The sequence below is a fragment of the Trichomycterus rosablanca genome, chromosome 19 (genome assembly GCF_030014385.1).
Source record: "Trichomycterus rosablanca isolate fTriRos1 chromosome 19, fTriRos1.hap1, whole genome shotgun sequence".
NCBI classification, from domain to species: domain Eukaryota; kingdom Metazoa; phylum Chordata; class Actinopteri; order Siluriformes; family Trichomycteridae; genus Trichomycterus; species Trichomycterus rosablanca.
Genome location: NC_086006.1, coordinates 6,738,278 through 6,761,949, shown reverse-complemented (window position 1 = coordinate 6,761,949; position 23,672 = coordinate 6,738,278). Strand labels below are relative to the sequence as shown.

Genomic DNA, 23,672 nt, shown 5'->3' with positions numbered 1-23,672 from the left:
GGCGGATATTCGAGACTTTGCGCTCCTCCACCTTCCGCTTGAGGATGCCCCAAAGATGTTCTATTGGGTTTAGGTCTGGAGACATGCTTGGCCAGTCCATCACCTTTACCCTCAGCCTCTTCAATAAAGCAGTGGTCGTCTTAGAGGTGTGTTTGGGGTCATTATCATGCTGGAACACTGCCCTGCGACCCAGTTTCCGGAGGGAGGGGATCATGCTCTGCTTCAGTATTTCACAGTACATATTGGAGTTCATGTGTCCCTCAATGAAATGTAACTCCCCAACACCTGCTGCACTCATGCAGCCCCAGACCATGGCATTCCCACCACCATGCTTGACTGTAGGCATGACACACTTATCTTTGTACTCCTCACCTGATTGCCACCACACATGCTTGAGACCATCTGAACCAAACAAATTAATCTTGGTCTCATCAGACCATAGGACATGGTTCCAGTAATCCATGTCCTTTGTTGACATGTCTTCAGCAAACTGTTTGCGGGCTTTCTTGTGTAGAGACTTCAGAAGAGGCTTCCTTCTGGGGTGACAGCCATGCAGACCAATTTGATGTAGTGTGCGGCGTATGGTCTGAGCACTGACAGGCTGACCCCCCGCCTTTTCAATCTCTGCAGCAATGCTGACAGCACTCCTGCGCCTATCTTTCAAAGACAGCAGTTGGATGTGACGCTGAGCACGTGCACTCAGCTTCTTTGGACGACCAACGCGAGGTCTGTTCTGAGTGGACCCTGCTCTTTTAAAACGCTGGATGATCTTGGCCACTGTGCTGCAGCTCAGTTTCTGGGTGTTGGCAATCTTCTTGTAGCCTTGGCCATCTTCATGTAGCGCAACAATTCGTCTTTTAAGATCCTCAGAGAGTTCTTTGCCATGAGGTGCCATGTTGGAACTTTCAGTGACCAGTATGAGAGAGTGTGAGAGCTGTACTACTAAATTGAACATGCCTGCTCCCTATGCACACCCGAGACCTAGTAACACTAACGAGTCACATGACGTTTTGGAGGGAAAATGACAAGCAGTGCTCAATTTGGACATTTAGGGGTGTAGTCTCATAGGGGTGTACTCACTTTTGTTGCCGGTGGTTTAGACATTAATGGCTGTATATTGAGTTATTTTGAGGGAAGAATAAATTTACACTGTTATATAAGCTGCACACAGACTACTTTTCATTGTGTCAAAGTGTCATTTTGTCAGTGTTGTCCCATGAAAAGATATACTTAAATATCTGCAGAAATGTGAGGGGTGTACTCACTTTTGTGATACACTGTATATATAAACATTTCAGTCAGAATGAGGCGACTTAGTCTAGAAGAGTAAACAAATTTAGCACAGATACTAAGGTACATTACAGGTCTCTTGTCAATGAAAACCACTAAATGTGGGATCACAGATTTAAAAACTTATCATACTGTATAATGGGGTACCATGCAATAGAAAGGGGCCAGAAAGGTCTTTTTGTACCATGACAAGTCAGATCTTAGACTGGTTTGGGTAAAACAATGTCTGAAATGAGTGATGGACCATATGTGAGATACTCTACTGACAACTAGCCAAGCATGCCTGGCTTTGGGGATACCTTGGCTGTCTGCTGCTGCTGTGATGCACTGTTAGGGTCATGAGGTCACAGAAGTTAGCTGTCTAGTAAAAGCAGACATCTTACTCGTTGTAACATATGGGAGCCAATGCCAATAAGATGTATACATTGAGAATGTTTATTCAGCCATTTCCAGCATGGTCAGAACACAAGGGATTCATAAAAGTGAGGTAGACAAGCAAAAGTCTAAGCCAAGTATCTAAGCCTAGATACAAAGTACAGTACATGGGAACTAATAGAGAAGCACTAGAACATCTAATAGTGTGGTTCTGTGTCTAGAACCTTTCCAGAAAGAACTGTAGTCAATTTTCCATAATAGACACCAGTTCAGTTTAAATCCTTTGTCCTAACTTCAAGAATTTGCTTTGGTACTGTTCTTTAGACTAGATTTTTTGCATGGAGCTTGCTGTCCTAAACATAGACATGAGAGTGGAAACACTCCTTAAAAGACAAGAATCCAGAAGAAACCAGGACCATTAAAACAAGGGTTCAGGGGTTCTGCATCATATTTGCATACTTTGCAATACTTGTTACAAAGTTGAACTGTATTTAGTATTATTAAGTATAATTTGGAGTCCACATCTAGCAAGCGAGGACCTCATCCTGGCATCATGCTGCGAATGTTAGGGACTCTATTTCTGTTAGTCCTCTTCTGGTCACTAGAAGTTTATTCCCAAAGCCAGCATGTCATTATTTTTGTTTTCTCTTTATTTGTTTTATTTATCACTGTTGGAGTGATTCATTGTTAAGGCACTCGTCACTTTTAACTGGGCAGTCGACACTCAGAGGCAGGCTTTTTTTCCCTCTCATTTTGCGCTGTCAGACACCTCAGTCCTCAGACAATTTTGGATATCTTTCCTAGTTGATTGAATCGCCGCTGTCTCGCATGCCAGGGGAGAGATGAAGAACACAGAGTGACAGAATAATAACTAACGGCATCTCACCATGCAGCTGGATTCAAAATGCAGGACCTTTTCCCCTCATAAGCAACAGGAAACGGTTTGTTGAAAATAGTTGGAGTTGTTGTTTTCCTTTTGTTGTCAACCTCACCGGGAGCGTAATGATATAACTGTTGGCTTGTGTTGTGTTCTTTTTCAAAGTAGTACAATTACAGATACAGTGCTTTAAAAGGTTTGCTTCTCAGCTGAAAAGCAACATCACATGGCCTCAGGATCACTAAATTGGATTCATCACTCTGTATCTGGAGCGGTGGGGTAGCCCAGCTTTCATAGATGGTGAAAAGAGGTAAAGCTGTTTTATATTGCAGCTGAGTCTTGAGGGATTTGAAACAGGTTAGGGTGAACAGATGACTGAATGGAGCAGCCAGGCTGTTAAGGCTGAAAAGGTCTTTCTCTGTAAAAGCACGAGGCAAGACCTCAAATATCAGTGTTGCAGCTGCTTGGCCTGCTAGTGCTTTTCTTTATATATGTATATTTTTTTTGTTTATGTATTTTCTCCCCTTTTTCTCTGATTGCATCATACTTCCTCTCCACCAATGCCAATCCCTGCTCTGATTGAGGAGAACGAAGCTAACCCACACTCCCTCCGACATGTGGGCAGCAGCCATATGCATTTTGTCACCTACACTTTGACGAGTGCAGTGCGGATCAGCACTCTGTACGGAGAGACACACCCTGACATCCCGTCTCTGTGCAGGCGCCATCAATTAGCCAGCAGAGGTCGTAATTGCATTAGTCATGAGAGTCCCTATCCAGCTTTTTAATATCCCACCCCTGTCTGAACAACAGGCCAATTGTTGTTAATCCAGTCAATGTATTTGAGATCCCAGCTCTGGTGTTTAGCGTGTGTTTTACCTGAGCGCCCGTGCTTTTCTTTTCCTCTACAGAAAGTGTTCTTCACATCTTGCAAATGTCTTCTAAGTCAACAGTAATCTTTTTGAGCATTGTCTTGTAATATGTTCTTGTTGTACCAGCCCAGCCAACAAGATGCCTTGGCGTGAAAGATTATTTTTTGGAGTTGAGAAAGGCAAGCGGTGGCTTTCTATCTCAATGTAAAAGGTGGTTCGCTGGTTTTGATTCCTGCCTCGGCACTAATATCTTGTTTACGCCAATGATAACGTTATTTTTGTTATCATTAGCAGCACTGCACTGACAGTAAAAGCCATCCAACCTTGGGGTTGCCTTCACACCACTTCATCTCTGGAGATATCTCTTCAGAGAACATGAATTTGCATCATCGTTGCATCATATGCAATATAAGCTCCTTGCCTAATATAATATGCAGCTTTGCCTGCAGATACTCTTCTTAAAGGTTTCAGAACTTTTATTCATGTAAAGCGTGCTAGCTTTTTTTATTTAAATTGCGCTAGCTCTTCCTTCAGACATTATTCCCATAGGTTGTAGAACATTGTTCTTGCTGGCTTTGCCAACAGCAACTTTTCCTACAGTTTCTAGAACTTTCTTTCTTCATACACTCTGATAGGCTGATAGGCGGTCAGCTTACAGTCCTGGTCAGATGCCCAACAGTCACAGTTGGCTGTGTCTGAAAGAGGAAAGGTTGGGTGGGGTTTCTGCTCATTGTCTCTACAAATATGTGAGTTCTGCTGTAAGGAAAAAAATGAGGACATAGCTGGACACTCCATATGTGAAACGGCTCTGGTTGGCACATGAATCCGAGGCAGCAGATGCTAATTGGCGACCCTACTCTGGTTCCAACCTTATTTACTTTTTTTACAGGTTCTCGAACATTTTACCTAATCAGTTCTGCAAACACTGTGTGGCCAAAAATACATGGACACTTGACCACAAGCTTTTAGTCTTAGGGCACTTTTTAGTCTTAGGGCAGTTGTAGCCTAGTGGTCGCTGGTTCAAGCCCCACCACTGCCAGGTTGTCACTGTTGGGCCCTTGAGCAAGGCTTTTAACCCTTAATTGCTTAGACTGTATACTGTTACAGAAACAGATTGATTTTGGACCATTTTCTGCCTTAGCAGCCTCAACTCATCTGACTTGTAAGGAAAAGAGTTTGTTAAGAAGGCCTGGCTTGCAATAGACTTTCCAATTCATCCCAAAGCTGTTCAGTGTAACTGAGGTCAGGCCTATGCAGGCCAATGGAGTGCCTTTACATCAAACTCGTCAAACCATGTCTTTCTGGTCCTTTCTTTGCACACCACGTGAACACATTATAGTAGAACAAGATATAGCCTTTTTGATAAGTGTTTTTGAAACACTTCAACAGACAAAAATATCAATTTATGACAACGGTGAGTGTCAAAAAAATTTCCCACGCATCCTGAGTATTTTTAACTGTTTTTATCTACCTAGCCATAAAACATTAATAAGACTAATATACAGCTACACAAAGCTTTCTCAGATTTGACGAGCACTTTTGAAAAGCATCTGATTGATGTAAAAGACTTGAAAAGGCATCTTTGTGCAGGCACAATGCGAAGCTCTTCATTTGAAATGCGAAAAAGTTTGAAGTCATTTAACTTTCAGAAAATGCAGAGAAGAGGAGGATGTGTGCCAATTAAGAACGCCTCTTGCCCTCTATCCAAGTGGATCTGTCAGGACTGAGAATAAGCAATAAAAAAGCAAAGCGAAAAGAATGAAAGCTTGTGAACAAGAAAGAGTTCATTACTGTAAATGCAAAATAAGTGGGTTGAGCACATAATAGCTTGTCACTTTTAGCGTTGATGAAAGAATAGGCTTAGTTGGGAATGTGTGCTCATACAGTTGGATTGATTTGGGTATTTTTGCTGTACTGTTATGTAACCAAGAGATACATGAAAAAATGCACGATAAATACTGTTTCAATTATAAGAACGACTGCCCGTACATGCTTTTCAATCATCTCTCATTTTTCTGTAAACTTTAGTTGAAATGGTTTCTATGTGGTTCTGTTTGCAGTTATAAAATTGGATTCACAGTCATCCAACTCTCTGACCCCTAAATCTGATATTTGCAAAGGTTAATTGTTTGAATCTGTGTAATGCTATCAGTACTAGATAACAAATACATTTACTTGATATGTATTTGATATACTAGATTTGCACATAATTGTGATATAGAGAGAAAAGCGAGGTTGTCTGTGAGTCAAATTGGTATTGGTTTCATCATGCAGTTGCTGACAAGAAAAGGTGAAATATGAAATAGTTGACGGCTGGTGTACTCTCAGACAAGAAAAGACTTGCTGTTTTATTTCTGGGTGATGTAAGACAAAACAGCCACAGTGCAAAATTGTAGTTCATTCCTTTTTTTTAAATAGCCATAATCAATTAAATCATTATGAAAACAAAGTTTAATTTGACGTAGCTGTATCATTTTTGGGCACGGTGGCTCGGTGGGTAGCACTGTCGCCTCACAGCAAGAAGGTCCTGGGTTTGATCCCCAGGCGGGGCGCGTCCTTTCTGTGTGGAGTTTGCATGTCCTCCCTGTGTCTGCGTGGGTTTCCTCCCACGGTCCAAAAACATGCAGTCAGGTTCATTGGAGACACTGAATTGCCCTGTAGGTGAATGAGTGTGTGTGTGTGTGTGTGTCTGCCCTGCGATGGACTGGTGCCTCGTCCAGGGTGTTACTGTGTGCCTTGCGCCCATTGAAAAAAGCTGGGATAGGCTTCAGCACCCTCCCACGACCCTAATTGGATAAGCGGTTAAGAAAGTGAGTGAGTGAGTGTATCATTTTTGGTTCTTAGGCACTCAAGTGGTGCAGCAGTAAAATATGCTAGCCTACTACCACTGAGATCCAGGAATCTGAGGTTCTAATAGCATTAATGCTATTGGCCCTGTTGGGCGTCTGTACAGGCATGATTGGCCTAAACATCCTAGCTATTTGAAAGTGCACTTGTCATTGCACTCTTAATGCTGGTTGCAAGCCTTGATGAAATTGTTAGGTTGTGTCAAGAAAAGCATCTAGCATAAAAACTGTGCCAAATGTTTGGACATTGCTTGTTGTATTATACACCGATCAGCCATAACATTAAATCCACCTCCTTGTTTCTACACTCACTGTCCATTTTATCAGCTCCACTTACCATATAGAAGCACTTTGTAGCTCTACACTTACTGACTGTAGTTCATCTGTTTCTCTGCATGCTTTGTTGGCCCCCTTTCCTGCTGTTCTGCAATGGTCAGGACTCTCCCAGGACCACTACAGAGCAGGTATTTTTTGGGTGGTGGATCATTCTCAGCACTGCAGTGACACTGACATGGTGGTGGTGTGTTAGTGTGTGTTGTTCTGGTATGAGCGGGTCAGACACAGCGGTGCTGATGGAGTTTTTAAACACCTCATTGTCACTGCTGGACTGAGAATAGTCCACTAACCAAAAATATCCAGCCAACAACGCCCTGTGGGCAGCGTCATGTGACCACTGATGAAGGTCTAGAAGATGACCAACTTAAACAGCAGCAATAGATGAGCGATCGTTTCTGACTTTACATCTACAAGGTGAACCAACTAGGTAGGAGTGTCTAATAGAGAGGACAGTGAGTGGACATGGTATTTAAAAACTCCAGCAGCGCTGCTGTGTCTGATTCACTCATACCAGCACAACACACACTAACACACCACCACCATGTCAGTGTCACTGCAGTGCTGAGAATGATCCACCACCTAAATAATACCTGCTCTGTGGTGGTCATGTGGGGGTCCTGACCATTGAAGAACAGCAGGAAGGGGGGTTAACAAAGCATGCAGAGAAACAGATGGACTACACTCAGTAATTGTAGAACTACAAAGTGTTTCTATATGGTAAGTGGAGCTGATAAAATGGACACTGAGTGTAGAAACAAGGTAGTTTTAATGTTATCGTTGGTTTAATGTCATTGTTGGTTTTAATGTTAACGTTGGTGAATGTTAGATTGAATAAGTGTTGGATTTGGGCTTTGAGAATGGTGTTGTATTAAAATTGAGAATAATAATAATAATAATAATGCTTCTGTCTCTAAGAGTAATAATCTCTGATGGACACTTATGCTTATCTAATTGTTTAACATTAACCACGCTATGTGCATTACCTTGGAGTTCCATCACATCGTCCTGTCAGGGATGCCAGCTCTGTTAAAGCCAGCTGTCAAACATGGAGTAGCTACACATTAGTAACCATAGGCATTCGGTTTACAGTGGACAAAAAAAAGCCGCTGCACCCGCTCCCCCCGATCAGCCCACTTCTTGAGGGCTATTAGGGAAAGCAGTCTTTAATAGAATAAGAATAACGAACAAATAAACAGCAGGGGCGCTGGCGTGTGAAGAGTGTTAAACACAGCAATCATTACTGTTGTTAAAGAAGGAAAGAGGGAGGGCTGGAGAGGGAAACCAGTATTCTAATGAATGAGACTTGCTGGTTCGCTCTTCATTAATACCCACCGCCTGGCTCTTACAGCCTGTCTAATAGCCCGGGGGCAACCTCTCCGCTTTGCACCCTTCCGTGTGCAGAACAGGTGTTTCCAGGGCGCTGCAGGTTCCAGGGCCGACCATCCAGCTGCAGACCTTCCTCCTCTCCACTCACTCTGCATGGCGGCAGGTGTTCACCTGAAGGGCATGTCGGAGAACGCAGTGGATGAAGGATGAAATCAAGATCGGATTAAATGGACAAAGAGGCCCTGGTTGTGATTTCCTTCTGTCTCAGAGCACTTTATTGAGCGGCGATGACTATCTTCAACTAAAATCGATATGTGGTGTGTTGTAAATGCAATGATGCCGACTGCATGTCAGCTAACATGGTTAAGGGTGAGAAGTGGATCCTACCTCATCAGGGTTGTACACAGAGGTGTGTAAATTGTCAAGGTTATACACAGAGGTGGAGCAGACTTTCATTAGCTGGATATCTGAACCAGACGGCACCGGTGTAGATAGCAGTGGCATCAAGGGTAATCTGCTCTGACAGTCCTGAAGTGGATAAGGATGAAGCTTTAAATGATGTGATAATGAAACAGTTTCTTTTTTTAAACCGAGATGCTGAGGTTTAAATGTTGTTTTTGGAATTGATGCTCCCTCTAATGGATTTATCCAAGATGAGTCAATTGCCTAGCATGAATCCATCCTTGTAGGTTGGTGTCATGGATTAAAAAAGCAAAATCCACTAAAGCAAGCATGACATGTATATAATTATATAAGAGCACGGTACAGGGATCAGTGTAATTTAGTGGTATAATAAACATACACCGATCAGCCATAACATTTAAACCACCTCCTTGTTTCTACACTCACTGTACATTTTATCAGCTCCACTTACCATATAGAAGCACTTTGTAGTTCTACAATTACTGAGTGTAGTCCATCTGTTTCTCTGCATGCTTTGTTAGCCTCCTTTCATGCTGTCCTTCAATGGTCAGGACTTTACCAGGACCACCACCGAGTAGGTATTATTTGGGTGGTGGATCATTCTCAGCCCTGCAGTGACACTGACATGGTGGTGGAGTGTTAGTATGTGTTGTGCTGGTATGAGTGGATAAGACAAAGCAGCGCTGATGGAGTTTCACTGCTGAATTGAGAATAGTCCACCAACCAAAAATATAACCAGCTGACATTGCCCCGTAGGCAGCGTCCTGTGACCGCTGATGAAGGTCTAGAAGCAGCAATAGATGAGCGATTGTCTCTGACTTTACATCTACAAGGTGGACCAACTAGGTAGGCGTGTCTTATAGAGTGGACAGTGAGTGGACACAGTATTTAAAAACTCCAGCAGCGCTGCTGTGTCTGATCCACTCATACCAGCACAACACACACTAACACACCACCACCATGTCATTGTCACTGCATCATCCACCACCTAAGTAATACATGCTCTGTGGGGGTCCTGTGGGGGACCTGACTATTGAAGAACAGGGTGAAAGCAGGCTAAAAAAGTATGTAGAGAAACAGATGGACTACAGTCAGTAATTGTAGAACTACAAAGTGCTTCTATATGGTAAGTGGAGCTGATAAAATGGACAGTGAGTGTAGAAACAAGAAGGTGGTTTTAATGTTATGGCTGATCAGTGTATATTTCAGGTTTGGTTGGGCAGACTTCTGTTTTTATGGTCAGATATGAACATACCTAATCAGGCGGGTTGGAGTGGCACAACTGGAAGTCTGACATTTGGAATCCTTGGCACAGTGGTGTTCCCTAATTATAAACGAAGCTCAGTTTCCAGTTTCAAGACCTTTTTCAACCACACACATTTTACATACAATAGCTAACTACTAGCTGTAGCTGCTACATGATAAATCAGCTATCAATGCTAATTCATTACCGTGCGGCAGATTTATTGCCAATAGGTCAAAGACCAGAGGTCGCAAACCTAATCCAAAGAGAGTCAATAAGGCAGCAGGCGCTCATTCAGACGAGTACAATGGCTTTTTGACATGGTTAGTTAGTTTCGTCTTGGTTTTCAGAAAGCTAATCATTTGTAGCAAATGTAGCTTAAACGTAGCTTAAAGACCTGCAGCCACACGGTCACTTTGTAGATGATTTTGGAAGTCTTAGGATATATTCTGTCTTAATTAGTTAGTATCTACTATGCCTAATTTTGTGTCTTAATGCAGCTTATTTTTTATGTATTACAGTGGGACCTTGAATCTCAACGTCAGTTCGGTTCTGGGAGTGGCGTTGAGTTTAAAAGGCGTTGAGTTTCAAGGTATTTTTTCCCATAAGAATGTATGGAAAACGTGTTAATGCTCCTGGTCCTGTGGACTTACATATATTTTAGGCTTAAAATAATGGGGTTGTTTTTGACACTGATACACTGAAAATAACACAAATATAATATAAAAAAAACACTAAAATAAAAAGCTGATAATTACAATTTCTCAGAACCTCGAGCTTTAACACAAGTTTAAAAATGAAACAGTGAGGAAAATCCAGCTAAACACAGATACATATGGATGCTTTCAGAGTGAATCTGACTGGTATTCCACACAAATGCAGTTCTGTCTCATAGGCACACTTTGACAACGTATTACCGCACCGCTTGAGTCAAGCGGTAAACAAAGCGACTGTTTATTGTTAATTTGAAATTAAATAAATGCATTTAAAATAAAAAAAATGAACATGTTGAGTTTTTTTTTTAATTTTATTTTATTTATGCATTTTCTCCCCTTTTTCTCCCTTTTTAAGCGTGTCCAATTGCCCGATTGTGTCATGCTTCCTCTCCACCAATGCCGATCCCTGCTCTGATTGAGGAGAACAAAGCTACCCCATGCCCCCTCCGACACGTGGGCAGCATGCCGTATGCACGAACACGTTGAGTTTAAGGGAAACGTTGAGTTTAAGGGTACAAATTTCTTGACAAAGGGCGTTAAGTTTCAAAGATTTTGAGCTTAGGGGACGTTGAGTTACAAGGTACCACGGTATTTATTTACTGAGAGAAGCAAAATTAGCAATTAGCAATCATTCATTAAAAAGTTTTAGGAGTTTAGTTGACTGGGCATCAAAACCCAATGGACTGTACAGAAGTCGCAGCCTATACTTTGTTCACAATCCCCCTTCATCCAAAAAAAAAAAAAAAAAAAAAAAGTGAAATACTAATTAATGTGGGTGACAAACAACAAACAGCTCCAACTCTTCAATTCATGTGAAAATATTTTGGACCTCCACAAACTCTACTTTCCATGCCAGTTTTCTAGATGTACTGTTGATTAGCCAACCCAGCCAACTGAGTTGCCAGAAGCTGGTGTGAACGTGAAGAGGAAAAAAGCTCTCCAACACCCACACGTACGTCAATCTGAGGAAAGAAAAAAGATAACTTATTCAGTCCGCTACACAAATGACGGACGTCGATGTCGGACGCTTAGCGAGTGTACTGGTTTTCTTGATGCGATATCTTGCATCGGAATTTATCAAGGATGCTCCAACAAGCATGACTTCCAAACAGCATCTGTGTTGTTACATTAATGTCATCCTTGTGTTTAAGTGATAGCAGCATTCCAGCAGAAAGAGGGAAGAAAAATCCCCGTCTTTTTCCAGCGATCTCATTTTGCGGTACTTCGCGAGCTGCGTGACAGAGCAGTGGAGTAAGAAGCTTCCAGCTGTAGCGAAGTCTGGCTGGATGTACGCTTAGCTAATTCTTGCGGAGAATATGCCGCTCCCCTCCCTTCTTCGTTCTATCGTCCCAGGCTTCCTGTCTTTCCTCTGTCGGATTTGTCAGCCTCGGTGAGGCTGGCGTAATGACTTGAGTAGTTGGGAAATCTGCTCGTAATCAAAATGGCCTCATTTATTTCATCACGGGCTGCGCGAGAGGAAGACAATCAGGCCTGTTGTGATGTAGAGCCTTATGGAACCGAAGCTCCTGCGACGTCTTTGTAGACGTTGAAGATGAGAAGGCACCACAAGGGACTTTTTTTGTTTTTTTTAAAGCTTTCACTGTAGGTGGGGTCGGTTTAAAAGATCCAGTTCTGTGAGAGGACACTGGTGCTGTCCAACTGGAATAATAAAACGTCATGTATTATAGAACAGAAGTCTGTTTTTCTCATCAAGATCTCTTTTATTCTGTCAGTCATGAAATATTAATAGTGCTGTCGAGTTATATTCTACAACAAGATGGATACACAGTGCTCACTGTAACAGTATATTTAAGGGTGATGTACATAACTACATGAAACCTCCATCAGCCCTTTCTGACAGCTGACACGAAGTCTAAGTAAATATATAGGCTCATTAAAACAAGCGCCGGCTGCCGTAGAGTCTGCTGTGCTCAAGTTCAGTGCCAAGTTTGATTGTTAGCACAGCAAACTTTCACTATATCAAAGTGTCACCACCAAATTTCAATCAACTAAGAAGTTGTTGAGTTGACAATGAAGCAGACAAAAGCTTTTCGAGTCAAGCTTGTCAAGTTTGTTTAAGCTTTAATTCATAATTTCAGTCAGAAGTTGACAGACACTTATAAGAAACATGTTTGTATGTTAGAAGTCTTTGGATTTCAAGCCATAAAATCAAAGGTGAAACTGTCCACAGTCAAGTGAGCTGTATATTGCTCAAGTCAAGTTTATTTATATAGCGCTTTTTATAATAGACATTGTCTCAAAGCAACTTTACAGAATCCAGGACCAACAGATACAAAAACAAAAACCCCTGTTGAGCAAGCCGAGGGCGTCAGTGGCAAGGAAAAACTCCCTTAAAATTACAAGAAGAAACCTTGAGAGGAACCAGACTCAGCAGGGACCCACATCCTTCTTGGGTGGCCTGGAGAATAATTTGAATAAATAGGATTTACACAATATCGTACACACACAAATTAAAATGAACTAAAAGTTATAACTAGCAAAAATAATTGGAGTTATTATTCAGTCCAGTCTGTGATAAAGTCTGTAGTGAGTTCTTGACATTCTTGGTGCAAACACGCCAGGTTTCCGTCACATCTGGCAGGAGCAGCATTGTTGGCACGGCAGACTCGACTTCATTCCTTAACCTCGGGTGGGTAGACAGGTTTCCCTCAGAACCACCTCGGGGTAAAACAACAGAAAATGTAGTTAAAAATGTAAAATGTGAATTAAGTAAAATATCAGTTTTACAGAGAGTAGCTTTAGACTCCGGCACCCCTAATTATTACAGCATAACTAAAAGGTAGAGTGAGCAGGTAACAAGGTCATGAAGGTTTGCACAGGACATCAGCGCCCACCTCCCCACCGTCATCAGACCTAAGGGATCGGACAAGAGGGGCAGAACAACAGCAACCCAAAATCCCTGATCACCACAAGTTTCTATGACCAAGAACCCCCAAGCTCTGGTCCTTTGTCTATATTATATATAATATGAGCTTAGAAACTGCTGTTCAAAAAAGGAGCCCTTGATCAGCAACAAACTTCAGTAACATTATGATTACCTTCCTAATATTGTCTTGGTCCCCCTTTTGCTGCCAAAACAGCCCTGACCAGCTCCGATGCTCATGTGCACATTGTTGGTGCTTTCAGCGGTGGACAGGGGTCAGCATGGGCACCCTGACTGGTCTGCGGCTATGCAGCCCCATACGCAACAAACTGAGATGCATTATTATTCTGATACCATTTTATCAGAACCAGCCTTAACTTCTTCAGTAATTTGAGCTACAGAAGTTCGTCTGTTGCATCGGACTACACGGGCCAACCAAATCTTTTATTTACTAAATCTATTACTGGATTTATGGCCAATTATTTATTTATTTATTTAAACAGCTGTGCTGTAAGTGATCCTATAAATAACAAAATATCTAACCAAGAGATTAAAATGGGCTATACTGCTTTAGCAAATCAGCAAGATCTCTTATTTTGATTCGAACTGTTTTACCAAACTAAAGTGTGGTATTAGGACCAAGGTGAGAAATCATCAGTTTATCCAGAGGGTGCCGGTAGTGTTCCAATTATTCAAGTTTGGTGAATGTCGATTGGGAGAGTGCATCGACAAACCCAAAGCCCGATTTGCCAAGGTTGTTTAGCTAGTGTGCCAAATTAAAGAAACTGAGTGCAGACCACCCTTCTGTTTGTAACACATTTGAACAGCCATCATTTACCCCCCTTCAGTTTTAATCTGGACAACATGGACTGATACGTCTCGCCTACGAGCTGTCACCTCGGAAACAGAGACAGGAATCACGCCAAGAATACGGCGAGGAGTGTGAATTGTCAGCGTGAAAGTGTAGAGATCGCGAGGCTGCCCGTAATGCTGGTGTAGGAAGCGGGAGGGCTCCTCTCCGGGGCTCTAATGGAAGTTGCCAGCTGAGCTTACGCTGAGAGAGATGTTAACCTTCCGAGATAGCTCGCACATTAAAGATGCATTACGGAGAGCTTTGAAGTTAAATTAGAGTCTGATATGTGTCCTAAATAAAGTAGGCTGAAGTGGCTCCCTCTTCTGGATTGTTGTTTTCTCAGAGTGTCACGACACGGCCATTTGTCTTCACATTACGTTTGGTCGTTTGCGTGCCAGCTTAAATAGAGACGAATGGCCCGGGCTGTTTTCCGAAAGCTCCAGCTGGTGTGTGAACTCACAGGCCTGTTGCTGGAGACACGGTCGACCTCACGTCGTGTGGTAGGTACAGCGGAAGCCCTGTCCCAGATGGAATCTGGCGTCAATGAAAAGGCAATGTCCTGAGAGATAAATGACCTCGGGGGGAAGCCGAGCAGGACCTCGGGAGATTGTGTAAGTCTGACCGCATTGGTGAACGTGGGGGAGGAACGGCGGGCATCAATATTTGACAGAGTGAACTGGAATATTGACTCAGATGAACGTGTGCCATGCGTGCCTTGGTGGGCGGGTGTTAAAATTGTGGCTTTGCTACGTTTTTTTTTGTTGACCTCGTTTTACATCTCATAAAATATGCATTTACAGCAGTGAGCTGATGAAATAATTTCATGGATTAGGGCTGAATTTTCAATGATCAGCTGCGAGTGACGATGAATATTCATCTCTCATTTTTTTTTCTTGATTTTTTTACAGTATGACTCAAACAGCCATGTATAGTGGTGACACTATGTTTTCAAATCTAATAAATCATCTTTTATCTCCATAGTAAAATGATTTTTAGAGAAACGCCACAGAGCTCTGAGTGGACTGAGTGGACGACTCTGATTATTCATTTACTCCCGGTTTACATCACCAACTTGGCAGCGGAAAGTCATCGCGGTCTTTAAATCATTCGGACGCTGAAAGGGCTCGACGTTTGTTTGCCTCGACTGTTCTTTTCTCTTTAACTCCTCTACCAAAACACTCCTATACATTCCCAGCTTTTATTTTCACTCATTTTTTCCCCTCCCTTTTTCTCTCCCCCTCCCCTCTGTCTTTGTTAGAGGTTTGTGCGCTCCCCCACTCGCTGTCTTCTCCAGTCGAGGCAGGGAGAGAGTGCTGAGCGCTGCTGCCGGAACGATTCGGAATAACCGGTGTACGCGCACGCTTGCCGTAGGCTGGTCCGGCAAGTCCTCTCAGTACAAGTGTCCTGTTAGCGTTACTAAAGTCTGCGCTCGGTAGGCGGACGGTTCTTGGGTGTTTTGCTCTCGGGAGATCTTCTTGTCTCAATGGAGTGTGCTGATATACCTACTACCTGCTGCTAGGGAATCTCTGATGTGAACAGTGCCTGTCAGAATGGATGCTCTGACTGGAGATGAGCGCTCCTTTTGAGGATCAGTTTGATTGGAGCCTGGCATGTAAAAGAAAACTTGAAAACGAGGGACGGGAGACGACATACCAACCGTGGAAGAGTGTTTTCTTGGAGTGTCTTCCACTCAGGAATTAAAAACAAATTTTTTTTAATGAAGCCACACTTGGATCTTAATTCTTGATGGCTTTCAGTTGTCCACAGAGATTGTGAAGCTTGTCCGGTCTGCTGTCTTTCTTTCTTTCTTTCCTGACCGGGGCTCTGGTTGCCGGACCAGCTGTGCTCCCACTCTGTGGTTGAGAGTGTTTTATATTGAGCGTGGGTGGGTGTCTTGACTCCGTGCATGTGTGCCCGGCTCGAGTAGCGCCAGCCAGATGCGACACGTGCCACACAAGCTCGTCCTGGCTTCGGTACTCTGCCAATCATCACAGGCAGGTGGCATGACATTTAAGAATGTAATGGAATGAGCGGGTAAAAGGAATATGCGCCGCTGACATCATATTTGTTTGCTTCTGAAGTTTTTGTTTACTTATTCACCAAGCGTTTCCTTTTTTTATTTTAATTAATGACGCTTTGTGAATAGACCCACACAGTCCTGCCGTATTACCACACTTATCACTGGATTTTAAAGCATATGGAAAGACTTGACATGTTCAAGGAAGTACTGGCCAAGACTTTCCCTCTTCTGGATTATTAAACCATGCGTCGCTCGGATTCTACTTTATTTGATTTATATTTCTGTAGACGACATATTCCGTCAATTTGTACCAACCTTACAGGATCAGTGTTCCTCCAGGACCGGAATCTGCCTTTTTGATTTTCTGCCCCTGAGGTGTCCTTTACATTCTCAGCGTGGCGTACTCAGGGGGAAGTGTGGACTGGAGCATGACCAGCTGTCACTACTCGACGCCGCGGCCGGAGCGGGACCGCATGTACCAACACAAAGTCTCGCTCGTGGTGCGCTACTTCATGATACCTTGCAACATCTGTCTCATACTTTTGGCCACATCTACGCTGGGCTTCGCCGTGCTTCTCTTCCTCAATAACTGTAGGTCACCCCTTGAGATTATTTTTTTCAGCTTGCTAAACTTCCTGTAGCCCACAGATAAATAAATTGTATTTGTGTTTGAGTGTAGGTGTGTGTTTGTGGGATGGAGGTTTTATCAAAATAATGCCCGTTCAAAGGGAGCTCTATCTTGATAAATGTGTGGATCAATAAGGATCGATGGCATTCGAAAAGCAATCCCTAATGCTCTAAGTAGGATGTACCGCCTGACCCAGATAAACCGACCTCATCTTCTAAAGTGCCTCAGACATTGCCTAAACGGGGGGCCCGGTGGCATTCAGACATGAAGCCGTGGCATTTACTCTACACAACGGGATAAAGTGGGCAGATTAAATGCCTTTGGTGGCAGAAGCCCTGGCATTAGTGTCAGCGCTCGCTGTAGTGAATTGAATGAATGAGTTGCCTGAGGCGGTGTCTGCTGGCATCCCCAAGTGTCTGCTAGTACCCCTCTGTAGGAAGGTGTCAGCGACAGCAATTTTTTTGTTTACACAGGTGTCACCTCTCTTCTGATGTCGTATAATGACTGAAAGCTTTATAGACATTTGTATTCATTATTGGCAACAGTCTTATGGTGCCAACACAGATTATTAATACACAGTCTAGACAACATTCATTCTCTAGATGTCCCTGTCTAGTTAAGGCACTTTGAATCACCTCCAAGTTGTTTAATTTTTGGCACAAAGTCCCGTTCATTCTCCACTGGGCTGAACCAAATCTAACAGGCACTCTATGACCCAGTGTGTGTATACATCTTCCTATTTGTAAGTTCAGTTGTTTTTATTATACACCTAACAGGTATATAATAATATAATATTAATATATATTGTGCTTCCAACTTTGTAGCAACTGTTCCAGTGTGACTGTTTCCCAGTGCACAAATGGCTTGACAAGTTTGATATAAAATAACTTCAATGGTCTGTACAAAGCACTGTACTTAACCCCACTGAACAGCTTTGGGATGAATTGGAACATTGTGAACCAGACCCTCTCATCCAACATCAGTGTCTGACCTCACAGATTCTTTTTTTGAGTAACTGTGCACAAATTTCCATAGACACTGTCTACAATATATTGGAAAGTCTTGGTTTTGGAGAGGGGTGTCCAACAAGCTCATGGTCAGGTGTCCACACACTTTTGTCTAGATTATGTGTTTGTTTCCAGTCCTGTGTCTTATGAAGATGTCTGTCCACATGTGCAGCACATGTGCGATGACCATGGACAGTAATTTTATTGTAAAGGTTGTTAACACAGTCAGTACATTGAACTCTGGAGTGGCTGTAGGAGTGGCATCACGGTGGTGTTCATTTTAGCCTTCCCTTCCTCGACATGACTCTGTCTGGCTCAGTAGCAGTGGGCTAGTGCCACCTAGAATTTTTTTTAAATGTGTGTCTGGACAACTGGAATAAATAAAAGGGAATCCTTAATCAAGCTGGTCAGCCACATGCTCACAATCCATTGGCTAGATCCGTTGGTCAAGCAGCGACCTAATGAGCCCATCTCAGCAGAGGTCTCGAGCTTTGAATCCTAGCTGTGCTATCAACCGGCCACAAGCCCACACAGGCACAAATGGCTGTGCCCAAGGGAGGAAAAAGGTCAAACAGGTTCCTCATTGCTGCTGTCATTACGACCTTTGCTGCATGAAGTGGGGGATGATTCACGGATAGTAGTGCGTGACATTTGTGAGGTGAAAAGTGGTCTGCAACTGCACAGAGGTCTGCAGCAGCGGAGGAGGTTGCACCTGAGGATTTGGGCAGAAATAGATAGGGAGAAAAGGCAAAATCCAAAATAGAATAAAAATTGTAGACTTCTGTCAATTTATGGTACAAAACCCTCTCCCCTCTCCCCTGTCCCAGCAAAGGTGCTCAAACGTGAAGTTCATTTATAAGCCACATTGTGTGACCGACCCAGTCTGGTCCCGACAGATTTTATTAGATTTAAGTACAAACTCTCAGTCGGACCGTTCCATTGACACTTCTAAACCTGGAGGTCAAAGTAAAGGATGATGAAGTGAAAGCAGAGCGTTAATGTGGAGAGCAACAGCATAGCAATTCAAAGCTTGTTGGAGTGCAACACAGACCTAAAGTCATTTCCATTTTCATTTAGATACAGCGAGGAAGTGCAGAACTGGAAACCGTTTAGTGCCACTGGCAAATCTATCTGTCTGCAATCATACTGGAAATCTGACTAGGACCACACACACACACACACACACACTCATGCATGTGATCGACGTTTCTTTTAGTCTATTCATTCCTCTTCAGTGACTGCTTTGTCCTGATCAGAATCGTGACGGGTCTGGAACATATCCGGAAACAATAGGGCAGAAATCGCCATGGATAGGGTGCTACTTCATCCCAGTGCACAAGAACTTTACTCATCCTGTTAATTCTTAGTTAAAATACTTGAGGGAGTTTTAGAATGGCTAATTCATCTACTGGCATGCGTTTGGAGAGCAAGTGTAGGCAAAGAAAAAGAATTATGTGAAAACAAGAAATAACAAAAGAAAATTAAAGTTTTCGGAAAGATTTGCAATAGATGAGCCACATTTGGTTCCATAAACAACCTTTTTTTGAATCAAATATCTAATGATTATTTTCCTACTATAAAATGATTCTTTTGGTGTGAGTTGATTCATTATTTTTTAACACCAAAGAAAAACTATGAAGGACAATTTATTGAAATATTCTTTAGGTAACTCAACGTGGTTGTTTAATAGAATTGCAGTAAAGAACAATTTATAGTATTTTAGCCTACATGAATAAAAAAAAAATCTGTGCTGAATTTTCTTGTAAGCTCTGGCAACCACACCTGTTGCAAGACACCCTTGTCGGCTGAGAAGGGGCACAAATGTCCTAAGACAAATAAAGCCAGTGACGTATCACTACATCGGCTATGGAGGGTCCATATGGATCCATATCCTTCCACTGCTTGTGGATTAGATGGCAGCATGACTCGAGCGGCCTGTTTTAATTTTTAAGAGTATATAATTAATTTTATGCTGTATATTGTATTGTAAGATGTATATTTTTAGTCGGCGTGGCTTGTTTACGTCTCTTGGTTCGTAAGAGTATGGATTTGTGTGTGTGTGGGTGTGTGGGGGTGTTTGTGTGAACCTGTAGAAGAGTCACTGTGAGAGAAAACACTATTACTTATGCTGGTTTTCCTTCCCGTTTCGGGAACCGGAGGAAGAAAATTTGTAAATGACACTCCATTATTCATGCGGTGATGAATAGTAAATCAGTCCCCTCCACCACCCTAGTCCTCTCTTTTTCTCCTCCTCTCATTTTTTTTCTTCTTGTTTTAGCTCTCCTCTCCGTCTCTGGCTTCATGCCCTCCCTCATGCTTAGCAATTGACAAGCTATTTGAAGTGAGACTAAAATTAAACTATATCTTGGCATCCCGCTTCTAAGCAAAGCAGAAATAGTACAGGGGCTCTGATCTGTTTTATTTTTTTTGTCATTTAAAGAAAAATGTATTTATCTCTTTTTGGCGTGAGTTACTTGCGGTGTCTCAGTAAGGCATAGGACTTCATTTAGACTGAAAATATGTATTTGATGTGTTGTTGGAAAGTGAGATCTACAGTTTCTAGCCTTTTTTAAAATGACATTGTTATGCCCGAGCTAAGGCAGGACGTTTTGGGAATTTACAGTCTGTTATCAAGCCCGTGCTCTTTTTTCTTTCAGAAAATCTTTTAGTGTAAATGTGTTTCACTAAAGTTGGCATTATATTAACGAGTTCAAAATTTCCCCCTATTTTAAATCACTTTAATTTCTTCCTTTGCCAAAGCCTTATTACTACTTATTATTTTGTCCTTTCATCAGTTCGTCTCTTTTCTCTTTAATTCCTCGAGTTCTGTGCTCTCAAAACTGGTATAAATGGTATTAAAAAAATTGTATAATTTCTTATATTGGGAGACCTCAATTCAAACCTCAATTTTTTATCAGTACTAGGGCTATTGGCCTGAAATTGGCCCAAATCACTGGATCGGATATCGGAAGGAAAGAAAACGTGTAATCCGATCCGATACTGTTGCTTAATGTAAATAACACTTAATGTAAATAACACTTAATGTAAATAAGGCCATTGTTTGTGTGTAAAGCAAATAACACACAAAGATACGTTCCAACAGAGTGCCGTTTATTGCCAGCTCACTCTGCAATTGCCGTAACACATCTTGTCCCAGCTTGGAGATCTCCCGCATCCTCAACAATTAATCCATTAGTGTTATAAAATAAAACAAACTACACTGTTTCCCGTTTAGCCACAGATGTCCTCTTCAAAATCAAGCAGGGTTTAATAATCTAAAAACGTGAGAGAACAATCTCAACTTTGCGTCAATTCTAATCGGTCCATCGCGTTTGATTGACATCCACGAGATGTGTCACGTGAACAACAGCTCGAACATAAATGAAGCCAAAAATGCTGCTAAATGTTCTGTGTGTAAAAGTGAAAATAAAAACAGCAGTTTTGTATAAGTGTGATGTTGTAGGTTCTGTGTTTATTCCTTTAGAATATCTGTTTCACAGTCTGAGCATTGTTATTTAGATAGCTAATTTAACCATGGTGCATTGAGACATGTATTATTACTGCTTAGTTGTTTAAGCGGAGAAATGATGGTATTGGATTGGTATTGGTATCGGCAGATACTCAATTTGCAGTATCAGTATCGGACATAAAAAAGTAGTTTCGAGCCAGCCCTAGTCAGTACTTCTGTCTAAATGTAACCGTTACCAGAAGCACAAAACAGTTAGTCTGTCAATATTTACACTAAATTAAGTGCTGGTAAACTAGATAAAAACGAATGAGATATATTTTTAAACGCTGACAGCCCAGAACAATCACTGCTGTTGTAATTATTAATGATGTGAGGAACATTCAGTTAGCTAAAAATAGTTATTTCTTGTCATTTTAATTCAATTTCTTCAATTATTTTGTCCTTTCATCAGTTCATCTCTTTTGCCTTTCATTCCTTCAGTTCTGTGCTCTTGGAACAGATAAAAATGGTATCATTTCTTATATCAGGAGTTCCAGAATTCAAACATGTAATCACATTTTTAAATCAGTTCTTCTGTTTGAATGTTTACGCTAAACTAAGTGCTGCTAGACTAAATAAAAACAACGAGGTGTATTTTTAAACGCTGACAGCCCAACACAATTACTGTTGTTGTCTTTATTAATGCTGTGAGGAACATTCAGTTAACTAAAAATAAAAAATGAAATTGATTTTCGTATATTTTAATTGAGGACACTAGATTAACACACCAAAACATTTGTTAAATACTGTCATATTGTATAAAAGTGTGTTACTAATGAACTTGGTGAAGGAAACACCATTTCCCTCTTTTGGCTGGTTTCATATCTTAAAACTTTGTTAAGAATTGCCTTTTATATATGGTAACAATCATAAACTTGCACAAAAATGCAAAACAGCAACATTCTAAAATACATTATTAACATGGTATACTAATAACAGAGAATTCTTTGCGATTGTGATATACACTATATGGCCGAAAGTGCCACGGACACCTGCGTATGAGCTTGTTGGACATTCCATTTATATATCAAGAGGATTTATATAAAATTACTTCTTCCTTCATGACTTTATATCCCCATTCTTTTGGGTTTTGGAGTGTCTTTGGTGCTAAGAATGAAGAAAAAGAAGAATGGCTTTATTTTTCATATATACATATACAGGTATATATAGAACAAAATTCTTACTTCGCATATCCCAGCTTGTTTGGAAGCTGGGGTCAGAGCGCAGGGTCAGCCATTGTTCGGCGCCCCTGGAGCAGAGAGGGTTAAGGGTCTTGCTCAAGGATGGCAGAGCTGGGATTCGAATTTTCAACCTTTCATTTGAAAGTTCAACGCTCTACATACAACGCTACCACTGTCCCTACTAATGGTGCACAGTAAAGTCATGCTCATTGTTGACAATTAATTTTATCCAAAGGTTTTAAATAATGTTGAGGTCAGAGCTCTGTGCCGGTCACAGTAAGTGTGGTTGAAACACCTGAACTCATAATTAAGAGGCGTGTCCACGTTTTTTGACCATATTCTGTGTATTTCTTAAGCCCTTGAGTGCACACATTTCTTGAGTGAAATACATTTTTATCTCTTTCTAAATCCAGTAGAAACACACTAACACACTCCACACACTCCAGCACTCGCATAATCACCTGAGATTTTGTGCAGACATAGCTGGCAGCTTATCAGCTTCACTTTTCAGAGTTCTCTGCCACTTTTGTCTTTTTGACATTCATTATCTGTTAGTGCAGTTAGTGTCCTCCCCACAATTCAGAATGACTTTGCCAGTCTTTTGGGATTTGCTGGTATCTTTCACTTAACTAATGTACTTATCTCTCTCTTTTCTCTTTATCTTTTGCAGACAAACCAAGCACTCTCACGCATGCCCAGCCTATTGATGGTAAGTCTCCAAAGGTTTCTTTCCATTTCACGTTGACCAGAGCAGTTTATATCGCCCGATAATGATCTCAGCCTTAGCCCCAGTGCTCATTTTGATGTGGGCACCCTTACCCCGGCTTTTCACCCTCGTCCTTAATTTGAGCAGGAATTGGAAATGAATTGAGGAATGTCAGGATGCTGGCAGGAATAAAATGGATTAAAAAGAAGAGCCGTCTGTGCTTTGATGTGGGATCCATTGACAATTTGATTTGTCTTGGCTGGATTAGTCTCGGGCTAGCCGTCTGCTTTGGGCAATAGCTGTTCTCTTCATTACCCAGCTTGCCGCCATATGTAGGCCAGGGACGAGGCTACAGTCGTAATTGCTGGCTCACTCTTGCCCGTTTTCTCCGATATAAATCTCAATACTTGGTGAAGTATTGTTGTTGCTGCCTTGCACAGAAAGTCATTAATTAAATGGCAACAAATTACTGGCAAATGGCGACTCTCAGGAAAACACTGTAAATAAAGAAACAGCTGGTTTCTGTTGATGAATATTTATGTGCACCAGATAAAATAAGGATTGATTCAAATCGTTCACTG

General features: G+C 41.8%; 1 protein-coding gene across 3 annotated transcripts in view; it reads left to right on the top strand.

Annotated features, from left to right (window-relative positions):
• agrn (agrin) overlaps positions 1-23,672 on the top strand; it is a 302,297-nt gene that overhangs the window by 88,420 nt on the left and 190,205 nt on the right. For 2 of the 3 annotated variants that reach the window (XM_063015798.1, XM_063015797.1), the window contains one exon: positions 23,056-23,094. In XM_063015798.1, coding sequence (XP_062871868.1) covers positions 23,056-23,094 — 39 coding nt within the window. Of the gene's footprint in view, positions 1-15,542; positions 16,653-23,055; positions 23,095-23,672 lie in introns of those variants that run through there. The other variant, XM_063015799.1, reaches the window with a different exon arrangement.